The sequence below is a fragment of the Poecilia latipinna genome, unplaced genomic scaffold (genome assembly GCF_001443285.1).
Source record: "Poecilia latipinna isolate Pla-1442-1.1 unplaced genomic scaffold, P_latipinna-1.0 Scaffold14, whole genome shotgun sequence".
Taxonomy (NCBI): domain Eukaryota; kingdom Metazoa; phylum Chordata; class Actinopteri; order Cyprinodontiformes; family Poeciliidae; genus Poecilia; species Poecilia latipinna.
The window spans coordinates 413,856-435,460 of record NW_015112630.1 but is presented as its reverse complement, the minus strand read 5'-3'; the positions used below and the strand labels follow the sequence as shown (position 1 = coordinate 435,460).

Below are 21,605 nucleotides of genomic sequence, written 5' to 3'. Positions count from 1 at the left end.
GGGGGGGCGCAGAAAATGTTTGGAAACCACTGGGGGGGCGCAGAAAAAAAAGTTTGGGAACCACTGCTCTACAGGATGTCAGAACAATACGAGAGCTTCCTTAATGTCTCATACTCCAGTTCTCCAAAAAAAAACAAACTTTGGTTTCAGGAGATCAGACTACTGGTGACTATTGGTGAGTAGACACATGCATGTTCACACTAGTCCGTCATTCTGATTGGCTAAAAGAGAGTCAAGCCCATCCTCCGTCCTCCTGACTGCAGAGTTATGGTTTAGAAAGCAGACGTTCTCCTGACCTTCCTCCGTCTCTCCTCTGCCTCCATGTGGGCGGTCGATGAGATCTATTTATAGGACATGTTAGGATTCTGGTTTCCCTGCTCCGTAGTGAGATGTAAGAGGGCTGACACACCCACCTGACAGGCCGTAAGCCAGCCATGTTTCATCATATCTGCTTTAGTAAATGAGCAGAGAATGTCTTTGTATCTATCCCAGGACGGTCCTGCTTGTTCAATAAGACAAATCTGAGTATGTCTTAGAGGAATCTAATCTCAGAGATTTATAGGGCACCACTAAAAGCCCTCTACAAACACACACACACACACACACAGTGCTGTCTGTGCCTGTGATCAGCAACTCACCTCATCTTTGGCGTCTTCATCGATCTCAAACACGTGAGTGGGAAGCTTGTCCGTCTTCAGCCCTTTGCTTTAAAAAACACAAACAGGGTCAATAAGCAGCTCTGCTTCATCTGCATGAGGTCAGCTACATTCCTCTGCTGTCAACAAAACTAAAATGAGGCATTTTAAAGATACCATCCGTTTTTATTTTTTTTTATTTTTTTTACATAGACATTAAAAACACTTTTGTAATGTTGAATGTATTTCTACTACTGGCATATGTCTATAAGAAGAACACTGAAGCAGAAAAGACCTGTAAATTCTGCTCTCTGTATATTTGGGTCGATGAAATCACAATAGAAACTGGAAAAGTGATTTTTGCCAGATCTTGACTAATATTCTGAAGCATTCCAGTTTGCTTCAATGTGTTTTATTCCTGCCAAATTCTAAGCTGTACAGAAGGCCATACTGGCCGAGAAAGATAAACTAAAAACCCAACAGGAAGTCATAATAACAAGTTTTAAAGTCATAATTATGAGGACCAATTTGGTACATTATATTCATATACAGTATTTTGAAAAGGTAGACTGATGTGATGATGTTTTGCTTCAGGGTTATTTCACAATAAATCGCCAAAAATTCATTTCAAATCAAAAATACTTTACTTATCCCAAAGGGAAACTGAATTTCATCCAAGTACCTTCAATATATTATATTTCACTGTAACACCTGATGGATGACACTGTGAGTTGTCGGCAAGTACTAGAAATCAACCTCTTTTGCTTTTGCTACTCCTCTTTAGATCTCTGCCTGGCCGGACGGTGAGAAAGAGAGATGCTGGAGTAGGGGATATGATCACTGGCCTTTATGACCGATGAAAGAGATGGTCTGAACTTCGTCCGTCTCTCTCTACTGAATGGTTCTGCTCTCAATCCATGAAGCCTTCTTTTGAAAATGTTGGTGCTATAGCTGAGTATGTATTTTTTTTTAACAATCTGTTAGCCATCTCAATGGCAGAGTGTTTGATTTAGTACACTCAGCAATTGAGTGTACTAAATTCAGCAGAGTTTCAGCTATTTAATAGCTGAAACACCGAATATACCCCAATATAAATTTATCAAAACACACATTGTAAACGCTCTGAGAACTACACCACAAGCTAACATCTATAGCCTTCCTTAGTTCTGCTTTTAGGCAGGTACAGCCAACAGCGTGCCAAGGAGCATTGTGGCTAAGTAACTCAGCTTCCTGGCTGCATTTTCTGTCAAATATTTCAGATATGTTCTACAAAAAAAACACATGAATTGGCGAAACTATGAACAATGAACAGTGAATAAGCGGGGCTTCACTGTATTATTACTAACAAAGTCTTCAAGCAACATTTTAGTTGTAGCTAATATCATCCAGACCTGCTGAGGGATCATTGTGAGGCATTTTCCCCTGAGGTTGGAACAGCAGTGATAAACTCAGTGACCTCTTCATCACTGTGAGAGTTCAGAACGCCAAACCTTTCTGAGCTGGTAGATTTCCTCTGAGCAGAAGAAGACTTAAAGCTGCATGGACATACTGGGGATTTCTGGTAGGTCACCAGTGAGCACAGTGAAATCCCTTGTACATCTTAAATAGCTGGCAGTCAAAGGACTTCCAGCTAAGTTAAGAGGTCGTTTAGCACAAATTCTAAATCTGAACACAGTTTCTCCAACATTATGTCACTTATTCCCATCAGTTTGGGTTCTTATCTTTCCTTACCTTGGCAGAATGCGGAAATCGCCCGAGTACGCCTCGTACTTGTAGTTGATGGCATGCCAGTCGGTGTTGTACATCTTGATGCACTGTGGATCAGAAAGCTGGATTAGCACCAGATACAGTAAAATATAGAAGTGGGTCAAAACTGTCATTTCCTCAGTGTAAAAGCAGCCATATCCCTATTTTGTGAAGGAAACTGTCACTCCACTGCTGTCAACTTAGCTACTTTACCGCAATATTTAGCAACTTTCCAAACAAAAATATTGGCATCGGCCCAAAATCAGAATTTACAGGTCAGGCTTTTTAAAGATCGGTGATCGGCCAGAAAAACGCAATTGGTGCACCCGTAAAGGTTACATCTATTTAAGGCTTTCTATCTGCCATTTATTTTTCTTTCAACACTGAACGTTTCTGCTGCCTGAAAGGATCTTTGTTTGCTAAATGCTAAATGATGTTGGCTCCATTTTAACGAGCCATTTTATGGCTTTTTCTACGATGTGTCACAGTCATGAGAGCTGGAGAGCAGAGTGTTCTCATCATAACACACAGTCACGTTTTTATTGATGATTAGACGTTTAGGTTTTCACAAAGAAATCTGAACGTTTCTTTGTGAACACTCTAAAAGATGAGAATGAATGGTGACATAGCCATTTTATTGATCAATGATAAAACAAAGTGTCGAGTGTAGAAAGTAGCTCCTTTTTCCTTTTTTTCATTCCAAGTCTCTTTTTAGATCTTGATAAAAGGCTCGTTGCTGCTGCTGCTTTGTCAGCATACCTCTTTAGCAAACAGACTCCTGGCCTCTTGCTCGGCATTCTGAGGAACAGAAGGAACGACGGTCCTCCTCTGCCGGGAGATCTGGGACTCCTGCATCCAGGCAAACACAGCAACACATAAACACATAGACACATGGGAGCATGTAAACATTACTCACTAAGGAGTCTGTGAGACTGGGGACATCATTTGCTTCAGAAGTATTTGTAACACTTTTTGTTTTCTTCACATTTTGTAAAGAATTTTCTAAGGACTTCACAGGACGGCTACCACCAAGCTGACCGGCTTCCAGGATGTCGGCACTGCCGTCTATTCGTCAAGGCTTTCCCACAACAGTTTTCTTCATTTTAATGTTCAATTATATATTGATATTTACCAATAAGGATTTTTTTCAGTCAATTTATTAAGTGGTATAACATTAAAGATGAGTGAAAACAAGTGGTGAGCAAACTTCTGCTAACCTGCTAGGAATGGAAGTCATTTTTCAGTTAGTGCTTTAGTGTTTTGGTAACTTTGAAAATTTTTGGCACACTTAGCTTCCCCTAACTTCATATTTCCAGATAAATTCTGAAATGTTAGTTTACTTGACTGTGTTGCTAACTTTCAGTTGAATAATGTTCAACGTCTGCGTTGAAGTTTTGGTTTTCAACTTTTAAGAATTCTTCCAAGTTGTTAGACGTTTCTATTCATGCTCTTATTTTGAAGTTGGTAAAGTCACTGACAGCGACAGTTCCATTTCCTCCCCTCGTTTTATCCCAATAACTTTATCCAAGAAACTTGGGAACAAAATAAAACACAAACAGCAGAGAACAAGATATGAATATAAATACAATATCTAAGGGTATTATAGAACATGTAAATTATAATGTCAAAATTAAACTGGTGCTTCAGAGTAGTCTTTCTAGCGCAAATATAATTTGAATTGAAGTTAGCTCTTTAGCATTAGCTTTCGCTAAATACTGTGTTAGTGTAGCGCATTAGCATTGGCACAATTAATGTTCAAGATTAGTGCTTCAGGGTTAGCCATACCAACATTTTGGTTAGTTTTGCCCAACACAAACAAAAGGAAATCTTAAAAAACATCAATAATTTCCCTTCTGCTTAACAACAAGCTCTGCTCCGTGTCGCTCGATCACGTGAAATGTATGTAGAACTCACAGAGACATCGTCGGCAGGGCAGAGCAGCAGGTCTCTGTGGGGGTCGCTGTGGATCTGGGCCTTCCTCTGGAACACCACCGCTTCATAGTCCAGCGGCTCGATGATCTTCGGCTGCTCCTTAAATGGGGGAGGATTGGAGATGAAACAGGCGACGCGTCACTTTCAAACAAAACAATTCCCTTTGTTCATTTTAAAACTGATATTTGCAGCTTTAATGTGGCTTTTTCTACCAACGCCACAGCTGAACCACAGTAAATCAGGTGATACTGCAAAGCTTAGAGCTACCGGTGGTCTGTAGGAAACAAGCCAAGGAAAGGCAGAGGGCGATAAAGGGAGAGGAAACTGATACGAAGACAGAAAAGGGTGAGGATGATTGAGGCATAAGAAAAATAACAGCATCACATGCTACATGCTACAACAGAATATTTGTGCTTCCTGTTTTGAGTTTCATAGAGAAGTGGATGATATGAAATGATCCCTCTGTCTTAAAAAGGCCTGCAGGTTTTCAGACCAACAAGAAGCAACCTAAATCGACATTTGTGGTTGAAATTGAATTCAAACAAAGTGCCGCTGTAGGCCAGGCTAAGCAGCAAAGCCAAGCCAGTAAGCCTCCGCTCAGCAACACCACGTAGTTTCTGCTTGAGCTTAAAGAATCAGACTGGGTGGATCTGATTCTGATCGGCTGCCGTTTCCTGAAACACTCCGAGCAGAAGGGTTGCTTCTGGACCCACAGAGAGATCAGCATGCTCTGCAGGAAGAATACTGCACCTGTTTTCCACTTTGTGCTCCATCATATTTCTACGTAAGCAATTCACAGCTGACAAGGCAGAGCTTTCATTTCAGAGTCAGCCACCCCCGCTCCCATTCACCGTAAAGCTCTTTGAGAAAATGTCTGCATGTGCATCTGTACTGGGTAATAAGCTGATCAAGTTTTTCTGTCACTGTTTGGGGTGTGGTGTACGTTTCAATTAAGAATGATGGCAGCAGCTCTGGGTACATTATTGCTGCGGAAATGGTTAAGTATCCTTCCACAGATTGGGAGCTAAACTTTAATTAAGGTACTGAATGGCTCCAGCCAAGACACACCACAAAGACCACTGACAGCATTAGCTGTTGATAATCCCTTATATGAAAACTCAGTGTCATAAGTCAAAAGTAAAGTTTCTGTTTGGAAAACTTTGTACAGATTGATGGGAAAATATCTGAATCGACTAAAAACAGCAATGGCGTAGTGAAACCTAAGACAAGAACGAGACGGAACAGGATATTCATTTTGCTTTCAAAGATCTAATTTATACTGTAAAAACCAGTGCATTATCAGCCTGGAGGGTCACCAGGCTTTACTTGTGCCCCCACCAGGCTAAGCATTGCTTATTTTTTAAAGTGTTTTTTAAATGTTTGCTTTTTTTAAGACTTTATAGTTAGTGTTCAGGTATTAATCTTCCAATCTTTTAATAACATATAATTATCAAGTGATATTTTAAAATTTCCTATCAACTTTAAACATTTTTTAACTCAAAAACACGACGGCTCGCATCCATGGATGAATGATGGCCCAACCCAACCACCGGGCTTAGCAAGTTTTCTGGGAGAAATCTTGAAGCGCCATTTGTTTATTTTAAATAGGGGTTTTATAAAAACCATGAAGTGGATTAAGGTAGGTTTACAATTGACACACTGAACTGCAGGAGGGGGTGTGAACCAATCGTGCCCTTCCTCCACTTGCAATTTGGCCTCACATGCTACGATACCTGCCCATGCACCTTTGAATTTTTGTAGTTTGTAACCTTTTTAACACAAAAACACAGAGAGCTGTTGGTCACATATCTCTCATGGTAAAGCATAGGGGGACAGTGGCTGATTTACAGACCTTTGCAGAGATAGAAAAGATCAATGGATGAGTAACAGCCAATCTCCAATCTCAAAACATTACAGAAATCGGGGCTTATTCACTTATTACTCACTTATCGACATCTTGGGTACGCTTCTTTAGTTTTAATAACAAGTCATTTTAAATAATTTGTCAACAAAATATAAATGTCTAATCTAAATGCACTAAATGAAATTATGGAGTTTCCCAAGGCACAATACTCAGTCCCACAACTTTTTACTCTTTACATGCAGCAACTTGGAACTATTAACAGGAGTGGCATCGATTTACGTTAATGACACGGGTTTTGTAGTATTGTCTGAGTTAAAAATGTAATATTTACCATTACATTTATCAGCCAATAATGCGACAGTCACGACACACTTGTAATAGGTTAACGCTCAATCCTAAAAGATATAATAAAAAACAACAATTGAAAAGTCAGAATTGTGTTTCAAAGGTTTGTGCTTGGTTTTCTTGAAGTGATGTTCTGAGTAGGTATTGGTGATAGTTCCTGTTCTAGTAGTAGAGAGATGACATAACACTGAAACCTTTTGGTCGTTCACTTTTTAAAAATAAATTCTAAAGAAAGATGTCAGGTCACCATAGACTTGCTGGAAAACTAATACAACTTTGTAAGCTTGAAGCCAACAAGCAAGTCAGACATATTGTGATCAGAGATACTCTCCACAAAACTATTTAAATTGATTCATAAAGCACAGAATACAATTCACCCTGGCCTTTTTTTTTAACCATATTTATCTTCAGTCCCATATATTTTCAAGATTTACTTGTTGGTACACGCTTCAATTTATTATACTTTAGTCTTGTTATTACCTGAACTGGATCTTTCATTGATATTATTTCATTTTTTTAAACTTAAAAACACCTTAATCTCTTCCTGCAGTGGAAGTAAACAGTTGTCGATCTAAAGACTTTGGCCGCACAGAATTTGTTCAGATATTTCTAAAAGCCCCTTCCTACATTGGAATCTGTGCACAGGCCATATTGGATGGAATGCGTGGCCATTTGTTGCTTTCTAACCTGTAATTTGGGTTAAAAACTACGACGGTTCCATGTTCATGTTTTCTCCAGATTTTTCCACTAAAACCCGAAGCGCTCCAATGCCCACATCAACATTTAACCTAGCATAGCTGCTTCTTTTCTCAACTGCAAGCAAATCAAACAGAAATCACCTCCAAGTCTGCTAAAACCATTACACATGACTGTGACTCTCCTGCGCCCGACAGCAGCTCTACTTCCTGTCATGTGCAACAACCGCAGCGCTACAAGTTCAAGCCACTCATGGTATACAAAACACCGAGAGGCATGTGGGGGAAGGAAGCAGCAAAGAGAGAAGGAAAGGCAGACAAGGGCAACTTCTGCTTTCACAGAGGTGTAGAGAGGCTGAGGAGTCGTTGTCAGGCAGTGAAGTCACAGTTGTTACTGAAACAAACCAAAACAGAAAGGGAACGTGCCGAAAGAAGCTGGGTGTGACCAAACGGTGAAAGCCATCGAAATCATTGCAAACCCTCAGCATGTCTAACACTTTCTTCTCTTAAACCATCAAGTCTGGAAGCTGAATACTCAAACCCGATCACAAAGCCAAGCCCGCCTCCGGCGATGATGATGTTAGCAAGGCTGTTTCCAGATGTCTGTGTCCCATTAAGTTCTCCATCTGCAAGGCACTAACGACTCCAACATGACCGAAGCTATTTCTTCACGTTGAGCGTAAAGCGGCTGTGCTGTCCTGCAGCTGACCCCGCTAAGTGCTCCAGTCTGTCTGAATGAGTTGAGCACACGTGCAGCTCATTTCAAGAGCAAAATTAGATCTTTGACCTTTGCAATAGTTTCAGTCTATTTTAGAACAAACTACTAACAGATAACCAGATATCTTTTCCGTTCTCCATTGTCAAGTCTCATTCTTGACAGTTAATGTCTGGTTCGGTTATGGCCAGGTTGGGTGCGTCTCCATTAGCAGTGGGTTCCTCACGATGGTGGCAGGAATGTGGGCAGGAAACACGGAGTAGAATGCGCAGGAGCTGTGGTCGACGCTATGCATTTAACGCATGTACCCGTGGGGCGGCCATTTTCTCCAAAAGACCTCAAGGTTTGGGCAATGAATTGAACCACTAATTTGCAACTTGCCGTCCGGCCAACCTGTATCCAAGGTGATTCAGCCAACACTACTACACCACTACTTTCCTTCACGAGTTCAATGCGTCAACTATAAACCAGTAGATGTTTTCATCTACTGGTTTGAAGTGAATCAACCAGGCTACTTGATTACCTCAAACTTTGGCATAATGCATGGCTGCAGTAAACTGGTAGATATTCGCCATGTCAGAACTTATTCGGTAAATGTGTTTCCATCTCCCCTTATAGCGCATTAACTTTGTTTAGAAAACTTAAAAACCACCTCAGAAATCATTTTTCATTAACCTTTTCAAACGCGATACTTAAAAAAAAGTGAATGAATGAAAAAAGTTTATGGAAACACAGCTACTGTTGCTGTAAGACTGAGTGTCAGGATTGTCATATGACTGTACTGACATGCTAAAAATTCAATATCCAGGCAGCAGATTTCATACTCCACAGTAACATGTCTTAGATTGAGCTCTGCTGATTCTCCTGTCTGTCCATAGGTTTCAAAAGCCAGATGGGATGTTGGAGTAGGGGATATGATCCTTTCCCTCAATGATCAGTTTAAGAAATGGCTGAATTTCCTTCTTCTTCCAGCTCTGCATCTAGGGAGCCTCCTTTTTCAACTCCTCTGGGATTTGGGAATTACTGCCCAAACACACAAAGCCTTTAGCAAAAAAAAGGAGATGATGAACAAAAGTGTACAAAAAGAACAAACCAGCATTAAAACAAAAGAGCTACTCCCACAACTGTGGAGTAGCAAAGGAGGAAGTTTTAAAGTGAAAGTAAGTGCAGTGAGTAAAACGCATTGAATGTAAATTAAGCTATGTTGGATTGTTTGTAACACTGACTGGATGACACTGTGGCAGAGCACTGTGTAGATGTTAACAGTGAATTCCTTTGGACTGTTTCCCAAAAAGCCTTTCAGTTTAATTAAATAACATGACCACAAACACACAACAGAGGAGGGTGGGGGTTTTCAGGTTTGACTGAACCATCAAGACACCTGTTTGTTGCTGTGTGGTATTTACTGGTAACAAATAGCCCAGCTTAAGTCGGACTTTGTAAGTGTCTGCTGAAAAGAACACCTGAAAGATTTATTGGTGATGCTGATCTTCCGCAGGATTAGATGGAGTCTTCTTTTCCTTGACGGTTTCCAAAATGATTCAGAGTTGTGGATTTTTGTCAAGACAAAAACGACCCAGAGCTCAACCTGGAGTGCTGCCTGAACGATAGATCCTTTGTGTGGAAAAAGTCTGCTGCTAGCCTTATGCTCACAATGTTACTTATCAACCGATCAGAGGCCGTTCTTTTTCAAACAAACGTCTTCTTTCCACCTGGCCTTTTGTTTTCCTTTTCTATAAAGGGAAATGTAGTTTTTGAGTTGAAAACACAAAGGATAAGACATGTGGAACAAACATGATCAATGCCTCCACTGTAGCAGCTACTTAGTACAATGCAGCAGTAAATCACTTCAGTAGATACTTTTGTGTCGACAGGTTAAAGTGTTTCAGTCACAAGACCTCCTGATGTAATAAATCCATACCCAATATGCTGAACTCTGCTTCCTGTTTGGTCAATTTATCTTCTTAGTAGGTAATGAATCGACTGGTGCAGCTCAATAAATGAGAATATCATCCAAAAGTTACATTTACTTAATAACATGCTAACTAATTATGTAACAGACAATCAGTTGTCCAGCAGACAGTCACTGACACCCTCCAAAAGAAGATAAAGCTTCAAAGTTGAGAGGGGGAAAAAAAGTGTGGTAGAAAAAGGTACACAAGCATTGATGCAGGAATTCATTCTCCTGAGGAGACAAACCAAGAAGAGGTGAGTGATGTTTAAACTGATTAATATAAAACCAATAGAAGGAAAACCCAACCTGAAGTTTCTAACAGCGTTCTGTTCAGGCTGGAATGATGGTCAGTCTTGCTCCTCAAGTACACTTGTTAAACCAACTGATTTATAACTCCATTAAATAAATCACACAACATCAAAACAATCACGTTTCATGAGGTAATGGAGTCACTCTCACTGTCCCAATCTCCATTAAACATATTAATATGCAAGAAGGACATCTTAGTTGAATGCATGTAAGGAGTTTACTTTCCAAATGCATTCATGCTCTGTCCTCAATAAAGCATTTAGCCAGTTGAACCCACTCTGCCCTACAGGCTCACACCTGACTGAGGCAGTGACCAATGTGGTAAAGTTCAGAGAAACTGATGTGAACATCACCATGGTACCTGCTTGCCTTTGTATAGATTAATTAGTGAAATCAAAGATACTTGATTAGAACAAAATGAAGTATGAAACAAGATTATTTTTTACCCTTTACACGTGTACTCAGTTTTACAACCTCACCTATGTATTTACTGTGCTTTGCAACATTATTAACACACATTTTTCACATTTTGTTACATTAGACCAGGGGTCCCCAAACTTTTTCCTGCGAGGGCCACATAGCTGTTCCTTTCTCTGGTCGGGGGCCGGTCTTAGGTTTTTGGAGAAATAAACCTTAGGAAATTCTTATCGTCGGGGGTGGGGGGTGGGGGGGGTGGCTGTTCTGTCTTTGAAAAACTGTCGAGCGGGGGGGGACGACGACGACCACGACGACACATTCGCGCTGCTCTCTGGTATGAGGAGGCGGGCCAGGTCTGGCATTGTTCAGGGGGCCGGACCAAACGACGTGGCGGGCCGGATCCGGCCCACGGGCCGTAGTTTGGGGACCCCTGCATTAGACCCTCAAACTACAACTGCTGTGAAGAGAAAGGCGAATGAAGCTGCGGTGGCCATACTTCCACTAGTCTGCTAATAGCAAAGCAAACTTTTCAATTAGCGCTTTTGCTAACTTTGAAAATGTTTAGCGTACTTAAGATCCCCAAAATCAATTTTCCCGACTAAATTCTACAGCACTAATTCATTGGGTTGTTTTCTAAACTTTCAGTCGAATAAAGTTGTGAAGAATTAATTGGTCTTCAGAATGTGCCACAGCTTGAAAATTCAAGAAATTGATGCAAGGAAGGAAGGAAGGAAGAGAAAGTCAATAAAAAAAGAAATGTCCAAAGGAAGAATCCTTCAAAAAGAATATTTGTTTCAAGCACAAGAACAGAAGGCCAGAACGATATTCTCCACGATTTATTTCCGTCAAACTTCCAGGAACAGGTTTGATTCTGCCCAAGAAAAACATAAACCTGATGGGAGATTATCATTCAGCGCACTCAGTCATAACTAAAGCTTCCTCGACAGGAATGACTGAACCAACAATGACAGTCACACAGTGAAAGGATGGCCACAGCATGCCTGAGGGAATCCCCATGTGAGAGAGGAACCCAGACCATCCACCCTTCACAAAACACCGTTTGTTCTCCTCCTTAAAGTCTTCGGCCAGTCCCTGCTCCTCTTCCGGTAGCAGAAAGTAAACACACCACCCCACGTGGTGCGGAGCGCAAAAACACATCCTTCCCTTCACCAGCTCTGTTTAAGGAAACTCAACCTAATCACAAGATTATTCCACTGGGGAGTTCTTCCTGCGTCACACTGCAGGAGATGATCATCATAAGACTACAGGCTTGCAAACACAGAGCGAACAAAGGAACAACGAGTTAGGTTTGGTGTGAGATCTGTGATGCTGTGGGCCCTGCGAACCTTATTACTGTGCATGACATCATGAATTATTGCAGATACCAGAGATTGTAAGTAATAATCTGGTGGATTCTATCAGTAAACCAAAAATGGGTCACCACTGAATCTGGCAACAGAATGATGATGATCTAGAGCATGGTAAACCAAAAAAAACACTCTTTCATACTCTATATCCTATAGAAAAACTTCTGTTTCTTATGGTCTGTCACTAAAAAGAAAAATAACATATTTTTCCAAAATGCCCTGGACGTTTGAAGCAAACATTTCCAAGTCGCAAGTTGGGAAGAACGACAGGAAGGTTCTCTGAGGTCAGGCGTTCAGGAGGGAGAAACCGCCTTTTCTCACCAAACCATCTCACACACTTGGTTGTTATGCGTTTAAAACATAGTCTCTGATTATGTTTTAATAATCAGAGACTATTAAAACAATTTCTATCTGATTGCAGCTTTTCCGATTTCAGATGCATTGATTTCAAAATTTGGGCCAATATCGTTATTCGACATTGATATTTCTGCTAACCAGTATTTACCTATCGCTACTATTTCAACACCACAGAGGGGGAAAAAAAAACGACCACACAGCTGACATTGCTTCTCTACTTCACTTAATCACCAGACAATCCTTTGCTGTATCACGATCACAGTCACATGGCCAAACAAACAAATACCACACGGCTCATCTTACCTTCTTCCAAACGAAAGGCCATCACCAACAAGATGCACAGCAAATTGAAAAGTGTTAGATTTCCAGTGTAAGTGTAGTATGTTAAAATACAGTGTTAATTCAACACTTGATTAGTCTAATTCAACAACATGAGTGTTAGTAGTTTCTCTAAAGAGTTTGTGTTGACCATGTTGTCAGATATGTGCAGGTATGTGTTACTCTAATGATCCTAGGTCTAGAAGCTCTTTCTTATTGGCTTCGTTTGCTATTTGAATGGAGCTGTGCTCTATATAGTTAATCATTTTTATTATTTGTCTTCTTAGCATTTTGCCAAAGATGGGAGCCAGTGTTGAAGCCTTCCTCATTGGTGTGGAACCAGGACAGCCCTTCCTCCTGTATGTTGGTGAAAATAAGAGCAGCACCAAAGATACTTCACCACAAGACCATCCATGGCCGCTTCCAATGAACTTTCAAAGCAGTGCAAAGTACCATGAATGTATGGCCTTTGTTGTATATTGCTGTCAGTGATGTTTGATGTTTTGAAATAAAAGTAGATTATATACTGCAACTGGTGCTGGTGTTTTTGTAGATTCAAGTGGCATCTAATGTCTTTTAAAATGAATTTGGGGATTTTTGATGGCCAATAGTTTCTGGGGAAAAAAACGGTTTTAATTGCTCTAGTGGCTTTTATTTGGTAGTAAATTTACAAAAGAAAAGTGGGTAATGAGAGAAGGGGAAGACTGGGAAGCGAACCCACAACAGCCGCATTGAAAACTAGAGCCTCCATATGTGGGTTGTGCTTAACCCCTGAACCACCACAGCACACCCTGCCAGTAGTATTTTAAAACTCAGATTTCTATGTTGATATATACTTTACAATGTTCTATAAGATTAACACGTTCATAGTGTTAACTTTTGATAAAATACACTAGTGTTGGGTAATTCAACACTGATGTGTGTTTAATTTCAACTACTGTGATGTTGATTCAACTGTATTACAAATAACACTTTTAAAAGTGTAATTTCTACACCATCCAGAGCGGACCAATATAGACACTTTCAAAGTGTTGAATTCAACCCTGTAGGAGTTGATGGAATACTTCCAAATTTGCTGTGTGGATATAAACATTGTGTTCCCAGTTTTACTTACGAGACCAGACCAATGCCAATACATTGACAAAAAAAGACTCAAATCAGCCGATACCGATGTGAATACATGTGAATCTGTGGTACTGATTTTTCCATCTTGCTATCTGGACATGGTTAGGTTCCTGACCAGGTATATGAAACTTTTTTCTCGATTCAGTTTCCGAGGGGAATCTTAAAATGTCAAGGTTAGAATTTGTCATCTTATTGGTTGCTTGGACTTATAACTCTACATTACAGCTAATTTGCTTCATATTATTCTTGTAGATAACTAATGCCAACAGTTTAAGAACCACATAGCTCCAAAAGTCAAAGCTGTCCGGATGACAGTTTGTGCCACATAATGACTAAATTGGAGTGGAAGTGTTAACAGATGGCTTCAGTTTAAACAAGAAACAACACTTGGTGCATAAGTCCTGCCACACAAATGTCACAACAACGATTTGCTGTCATGAAACACAGTTAAATGCTGCCTCAGCAGAATCAAGGCACCACCGGTGCAGCTCATCCACATGGCAACCACAATGCAGCAGTTCTATAGATACCAGCCTGGTTTGTCTGGGACTAAGGAGCCATGCTGCAGCTGTTTAACTGGCTCTGCTCCACATCCGCCTGCACACAAAAGGAGCCCCACTCGAGTGGCCTGGGGAGGGGAGAGGTACACGTGTGATTCGGGACAAAGTCACAGCCCTCTACGGCTGCAGCAAATTCAAGAGCGACCGCTGAGCATGCAGGTGAATCAGGGGTTTTAGTCATAACCCCTCAATACACACGGGATGCTGTCTGGAGACAGAATCAATAAAAGGAGACAAAGTAAAGACAGAGAGCAAAAGGAGGGGAAAAAAGCGTAGAGGAAGAAAATTTGGGCAAGTTAATTTTCCAGCCTATGAAGGGCGGAAGGAATGAGAAGTTGCTGTCTCTGCCCGAGTCTAGCTAGAGGGCGCGGAGTGCTCACCACCAGGTCCGCGGTGCTCCTCACTGCCTCCGAGACGCTCTGCCTGACTTCCGCGGCCGTCCCCGGCTTGCTCAGCCTCTTTGTGAATTTCCGCACCTCAGACATAGCGGCGCTCCGGTTCAAGTTCGCTTCTCTTGCTTCTTGTCGCGATACGGCGCGGATGTGGGCATGCCGCGCCGGGGCGAACGGAGCGGCAGTTCAGTGTGCTGACAGCCCGCCAGATGTGGGGGAGGTTGAGTCGGGGAGGAACCAGCCAGCCAGCGGTCCACGTCCTGAGGCGGGGCTGCTGCTGCTCCTGCTGCTGATGATGGGGATGGTGATGATGGTGGCGGTAGTGATGAGAGCAGAGAGGGTTTAACGGTTCGAGATGTTTCACTACATACTTCCGGTTGTCAGTGTCGAGGGGTCTTACCGAAGATTGTCAATGAGGAAGGAAAGCAAAGAGGGCTTTAGCTAAATATTTAACTTATATTTATGTGTAAAATGTTGCCAAGCAGGACTTTCACTCGTTTGAATTCTTTAAAAAAAAACTATACTAATTTTAAACAACCACCTTGTTGTACAATTTTCCCCGCAATCGCAATCGTTCAAGGTAACCATATGAAAAGTGATTACACACTGCCATCTTGTGGATAATACTTAAAATTGCAACAAATAAACAGTATTTACAGATGTTCAGCGTTAACTATATTATTTAATAACCTCTCTTTTAAGCTTCTTTAAATAATAACCTCTATTTAAATAGGTTTCCCCAACTAAGATCAAAATACATCTTTTACAAGAGAGATTTTGCCATAAATGGCATCATACATAAAACAGCTGAAACACGGACACGAAGATATACAATAAAATGTAGACAAAGACACTCAATACAATTGCACGTCTGCAACTAGAATGTGATGGGACCTATCACCATCTAACATACATCCAGAGCAGTTTTTTTAAGTTCTAGCTGTGCTTGAAAACTGTTCTATGAGGTAGGGGGGAAAAAAGCTAATAGTCAACAACTGGAAGAAAACTTGACTCCACAAATTTCTGGTTTACCCCAAAATAAAAGCAGGATTTGTTTTAAAAAATAAAATTTGAGTAAAAACCTCAGTTTATTCACATTATACTGAATAATTTAAAGCATTTGCCATCAATTAGTAACTCCAGACATTTGAACATTTGAACTAGTAATACTCAACAAGTTCAACTTGTTGAGCATTACTCAACAAGTTGACTAGCATTACTAATGACGACAGACTAGTTTGACCTTTCTGATGTTGGGTTGCTAAAAACATAAGCTTTGTTTTGTCAACATTCAAGACAAGCTGAAGTTGACGAAGTTTCTATTAAATGCATTCTGCATATACAGTAGCAAACACATAGGCTATAGGTGCAAAGCAATATATGACTGTGTCATCTGCATAAAAATGAACAGCTACATTTGAAATATCCTTTCCAAAATAATTTAATCAAAACATAAATAACAAAGGGCCTACTACAGAACCTTGTGGTTCTCTCTTGTGGATAAACTGAACCATCTGCATAGCCTGGGTTCCAGTTAAAGTAGTTTGCAAACCATCCAACTGTTCTTAGACGATGAAGTGATCCACTGTATCAAAGTTCTTAGAGAAATCTATCAAAAGAAAAAGTCAACACAATGCAATATAATTAAATCCAATACGCATACAATACAGCTTATACCTCATATGGTCTTTATATTATTATTGTTAATGCTCCAGTGGTTGTATTTTATTAGGTGTTTACCGACTACAGTTTTCTGGCCAATTTTTTAAAAGCCTAATCTGCCGATTTAAAGTTTGGATGATACAACTGTCATTGACTGAAAAGTCACTAAATACAGTGACTAAGTCATTAAGTTGGCAAACGTGGGGTGATTATTAACCGCACACATACAGAAATGACCTGGTGGGGGGTCTGTCAGTCAGACCTCCATCACAGCAGAGCAAAAGTGGACAGCAGCTGGTTTTCAGACATTTGCAGAGGAAGATAAGATCTGTGAATAAGATCCGTTTCTCAGGCGAGTATTGGTCAATTACCCATCTCCCAATGTTAAGAAAATTTTGAGCTAGCCCTAAAGTTTTTTTGTTTTTTTCTATGAAATTCTGATTGGGACATTGATGGAACAGAATTACAGGCCAGATGTTCTACTTATCACTGACAAAGGATTAAAGTACTTTGAAGTACCTAAGCCAGAACTTATTTCTTGATCTTTTTTCCGGTGTTCCTCAGTCCTAATGAAGTAGTTTGTTCTTTAATGTTCTCCAACAAACCTATGAAGCCTTCAGCATGATCAAATCACACACACATCACAATATTCTATATATAACAATTTAATTATACATCAATATGAACCACATACACAACACCTTCCAAGGAAAACGACATGTAATTACAGAAGAGGACTTTGAACTTTAGTTGGTATAAAGTAGGATTGCAGTAGTTATGGACTGTAGATGCTCATCTTATTTGAGTATTTAAACTAAGATGTGTTATTGGAAGAACTCCGCAATAAAAATTCAATGAACCAAATGTTCACAGCACTTTCTATCACTAGTGCCGCATTATCTTTCTGCAGAACTGCTTAATTCAAAAAGAAGGGAGTCCCAACAGTGAATTCCATATCAGACGGGAGCTATTTTTCATTGTACTTGGTCAGTTCTTTCAGAGCCCAGTTTTTCATGTCTATCTCCTGCCGTAATCTACAGTACTCATCGGCCAACGCCTCAAACACTTTTCCCAAGATCTCAAACGACGACAGCTTCATCTCCAACGCCTGCTTCTCTGCTTTACAAGCCGTCAGCTCGCTCTCCAGCTTCTCCCTGCAACAGTGAGACAGCACAAAGCATTATATTTGGAAATAAGACTCGATAAAAGCGCAGGTTCTACCAAAAACTAGTGGAAAAAAGTGTTTGGTGAGTAGAGATGAGACTAAAATCCTCTTGCCTTATTTTTCGGTGAGCAGAAATTGTGTCAAGAGAGTAGGTGTCCAGCTGAATTTCCACCATCTCAGTTCTTCAAAGGAAGAACAAGCATGTTTAGAAATACGAGACACGGCTAAGTGTCCCACCCAAACAAGTCTTGAACATGTGAATAAAAAACTCAAACAACTGAAGGAGCCTCACTTTATCTTCTGCAAGACCAGTTCACATTTGCCTTCAAAGTAATCCAATTTCTTCCTGTCCAGGTCTGTCTGGATCTTCAGTCTGTGATCCAAGATGAGCGTCTGGAGCAGCTGGATGCATTTAATCAGCTCCTGGTTTGTGAAGGAAACACAAAATAGAAATGTAAAAAAAAAAAAAAACTAATGGGGAAGTATTTACAGTGGAACAATGGAATAAACTGACCAAAGAATGTAGATTTTCCAGTTTATTTTCAACCTTAATCATAGCAAAATATTCACAAAAATCCTGTGGTTTCTAATTATAAAACAGCCAAAACTATGATGACCCAGTATGTCTTACATGTTCATTAGATTATCAGCCCCCATGGATTCACTACGAATCATTTCAACAGCTTCTTGAGATCTTTACCATAAAGAGGTTCAGGTTTATAAACAGAGTCATTCTGTGGCATCAAAGATTGGAATTCAGCTCAACCTAATAACATGATGAAGGTCTTCTGCTAATATGCAAATATGTTGGTGAGATCAGAGAAATATCTCATATTGTTACATTAACATTTTCACCCAGGTCTTCTTCACTGCAGGCAGGGTGATGAAAGCTTCATGAAACACTGAACTGTTCATTGCTAAGGAAGCTCTATGGACAATTCTAGATCTATCTTTCCAGAAGAAAAATGTGGTCAATTATTCCTTTTATTTCCATGTAGAATTTAAGTAAAAATCTAAGATGTGGAGCCATTTTATTATATTCACATTATCATAATTGTCTTTACCAAAGTCCTCTTTGTTAATCCAAAATATTAATAAAAATCTGAAAAAATTGACGTGTCTTCCTTACAAGAGCATCTGTGTGCACAGATTACTGGCATTCTTATAGTATTTATTTTTGATCTGTTAAAAGAAAAAAAAAAGCATTTCTGACACTTCAGAATTATATAAAGAAATTAATAAAGTTGCAACCAAAGTAGCAACTCTTCTTCTCTGTTACAGTCACAGGACTTTTCTTCACAATCTGATCTGCTGATGATGGCAGCACTCACAGCCTGCAGGCACTGGTCAGAGAGGCATCTGTACTACTTTCCTTCACTGAAAATCTCCCATTAAGAAAGTCTGAAAAGTTCTCAGTTGGGTTAAGCAGTGTTATTTTTTTGTCAAGCCACACAGTGGAGCATTGTCCTGCTTAAAAAACAATATGGCTTTCCAAAATATGCAGACTTTTTCCCTGTGCCACTGGTGCTCCTTCAAGAGTCTTAGAAACATGACTGACATTATCTTTGGACCTAAAGAATGGTCAAGATCAAGGATTAGGAATCGGCACACGGCTTCAGTTCTTACAGCTAGATCTGTAGATCAGGTCTGGAATCTGGGTGTAGTGATGAACTCTGACCTGAACATTCAGGGACACATAAAGACATTTGCAAAGTCGGCCTTCTACCACATCTAGAACATTCCTAGGATTACAGGACTTTTATCTCAGCAAGATCTAAAGAAACTAATCTATACATTTATGTTTAGTTGCATTAATTACTGCAAAAATGTCTCCAAAAGTGTTTGAAATCAAAACCTAAAACACCATTTGTTTAGACTTTCCTTTGATCACTAATATCTGGAACATCGTTAATTCTAGTCTGGATTGCAAGTTTTCAATCACTTTTCTTTATTCTGCCACTGCAATGTAATGTTTTTCTGTTTGTTTATTGTGTTGCATTTTTATCATGTGAAGCACTTTGATCTGCCTTGTTGCTGAAATCTGACATACAAATAACTTGACCTGATCCCGTATCTGAATGGGTTCCAGGCAGACAGACACACATTTGATTCTTCTCAAATACTTTGTCGTTAATTTGCTCCTTTTTTCTCAGGATGTTCCTTGCATCCATGTTGGCTATTTGCACCAAAAACATTTCCGGGTTCTAAAATGATGCTAACATATGCCACGCCCTTTTCAGAGCAAGCAAATCTTCTTTTGGCCCATTTTGCTCCTCTCTCTTTACACAAACACACACTACTTAATATAATTAAAACCAATAAGCATACAGCTTGGAGTAGCACCTCTTCAATAACTGTGGATTGGAAACTATTAATAAAGAATGCTTTAAAAAAATGTAAAAGCACAGAGAGAACTACATTTTCTTACAGAGAGGTAGAGCTGGGTTTGTCTTTGCAACAGGACAGTGTTTTCTCGACACGTCTCCTTCAGCAGCTCTGTTCTTTTCTTGTCTTTGTCAAGCAGGGTGGACAGGTGAGACAGCTTGTTGGTCTTCAGACCCTCACTCTCATTCTCTAGAAGACAGTACAGATGACCTGGGAGTGAGTGCAAGACAACGAAGCCTGCTAAAGATACTAAAAGTGAATGTAGCATTAGCTGCGTCTCTACGACAAATATAACGAAGACTGTCAATATTCTGGTAATGTCGAAAAACACAATTTTGCAATTGAGGTATTTCCGTTAAGTAAGAAAAGCAATTAAAATCACACATGGATAAGTTTGTTCATGCAATAAACATGCTGCATCATTGTCCTCCAACTACTTCCTGTCACCTGGTTTGTGCCAGTGGCAACATCCAGTTGTTGATGACGCAACTCTCGTGTGTAAAAAGTGTAAAATCGAAATCAAAATTGTCGTGTTTCCATTGAGCAAGTTTATTTTTCGAAATGTCAAACTGTGCAGTTATATGGTCAGTGGATGGACAACTACCCCATTCAGGCTGATAATAAGAGACAAGGCTCAGACACTTCTCCTTCAGACGTCTCTCCAGCTGTCTGGGAAGAGCCTGTTTCATTCGTTGGGCATTCTGTGGAAGATAGAGTAGAGTCAGGGAAACAATCTAAAGTCAGACTGTTGGAAAATCTGCTTTTTCCAGGAATGTACCTTTTCTGAAGGCAGGAGCTGGAGCACTTGTTGGGGCGTTAGGCCCAGAACGGATGGCTGGTCCTGACTTGTGGTGCTGCTGGGATCCAGCTGCTTGGCACACTGAGTCACACGCAGACACCTCTCCATTGTTTCATAGAACTGTAGCAAAGACTCCTTAGCAACATATTCAAGTATAACCCAATAACTCCATTCATTTATAACAGGATTTGTTTGTACTACATGGAAACAATGATGGTAAAGTTTTAAAATCCAAATTTACTCCAGACAAGTTAGTGGGATCTACCATGTTCTGGTCAGGGGGAACGGTGGAGTTGTGCTTCCGGACGTAGAACTCCTGGATCATCTCCTGCAACCCTCTGTGGAGGCTCTCAGAGCGGAGCCACTGGCGCTTCTGGCTCTGCAGCTTCTGCTCAGCCTACACACACAGACACAACACACACACCTAAACCCTCAATGTTTCTGCACTTCTTTCTGTGTGCCAGTAGAGGTCAGTGTGTCACAACCTAGTAATTGACTCATTAAATACTCGGCTTATAAAAATCAAGGTAGAATTATTAGATAGTTTACATTCACTCATCAGGGATATGGCTGTAATTTTTTTTTGTTTTCCAATGTAGAATAATCATGCATAATAGAACTGACTAATAACAAGAATTAGGTGCACATGTTTGACTTATTTTGAAGTTTTTCTCTCAAAAACATTGGTAAATGGATAAATGTTCCATATTAGCTGGTTGAAACATCATTCATCCATCCATCCATCCATCCATCCATCTTAAGCCTGGTCACAAATTCTCTAAAAGATTTAGATCAGGGCTTAGAGACAGCCATCCCAAAACACTGACTTTTCTGCAGGGTTTGCCCCAGAAAATTTGCTGAAC

General features: G+C 40.2%; 2 protein-coding genes across 4 annotated transcripts in view; both read right to left on the bottom strand.

Moving 5' to 3' along the window:
• dock11 (dedicator of cytokinesis 11) overlaps positions 1–15,061 on the bottom strand; it is an 88,894-nt gene extending 73,833 nt beyond the window's left edge. For 2 of the 3 annotated variants that reach the window (XM_015032003.1, XM_015032012.1), the window contains exons 1-5: positions 14,720–15,061; positions 4,296–4,412; positions 3,141–3,230; positions 2,367–2,449; positions 639–705 (exon numbers count right to left, since the gene is read on the bottom strand). In XM_015032003.1, coding sequence (XP_014887489.1) covers positions 639–705; positions 2,367–2,449; positions 3,141–3,230; positions 4,296–4,412; positions 14,720–14,824 — 462 coding nt within the window. In that variant the 5' untranslated portion in view covers positions 14,825–15,061. The remainder of the gene's footprint in view (positions 1–638; positions 706–2,366; positions 2,450–3,140; positions 3,231–4,295; positions 4,413–14,719) is intronic. The other variant, XM_015032007.1, reaches the window with a different exon arrangement.
• Positions 15,062–17,042: 1,981 nt separating this feature from the next.
• haus4 (HAUS augmin-like complex, subunit 4) overlaps positions 17,043–21,605 on the bottom strand; it is a 14,902-nt gene continuing 10,339 nt past the window's right edge. The window contains exons 3-9 of the mRNA XM_015032022.1: positions 21,008–21,139; positions 20,722–20,862; positions 20,548–20,644; positions 19,987–20,132; positions 17,851–17,981; positions 17,672–17,740; positions 17,043–17,547 (exon numbers count right to left, since the gene is read on the bottom strand). Of these exons, the coding sequence (XP_014887508.1) occupies positions 17,361–17,547; positions 17,672–17,740; positions 17,851–17,981; positions 19,987–20,132; positions 20,548–20,644; positions 20,722–20,862; positions 21,008–21,139 (903 nt within the window). The 3' untranslated portion in view covers positions 17,043–17,360. The remainder of the gene's footprint in view (positions 17,548–17,671; positions 17,741–17,850; positions 17,982–19,986; positions 20,133–20,547; positions 20,645–20,721; positions 20,863–21,007; positions 21,140–21,605) is intronic.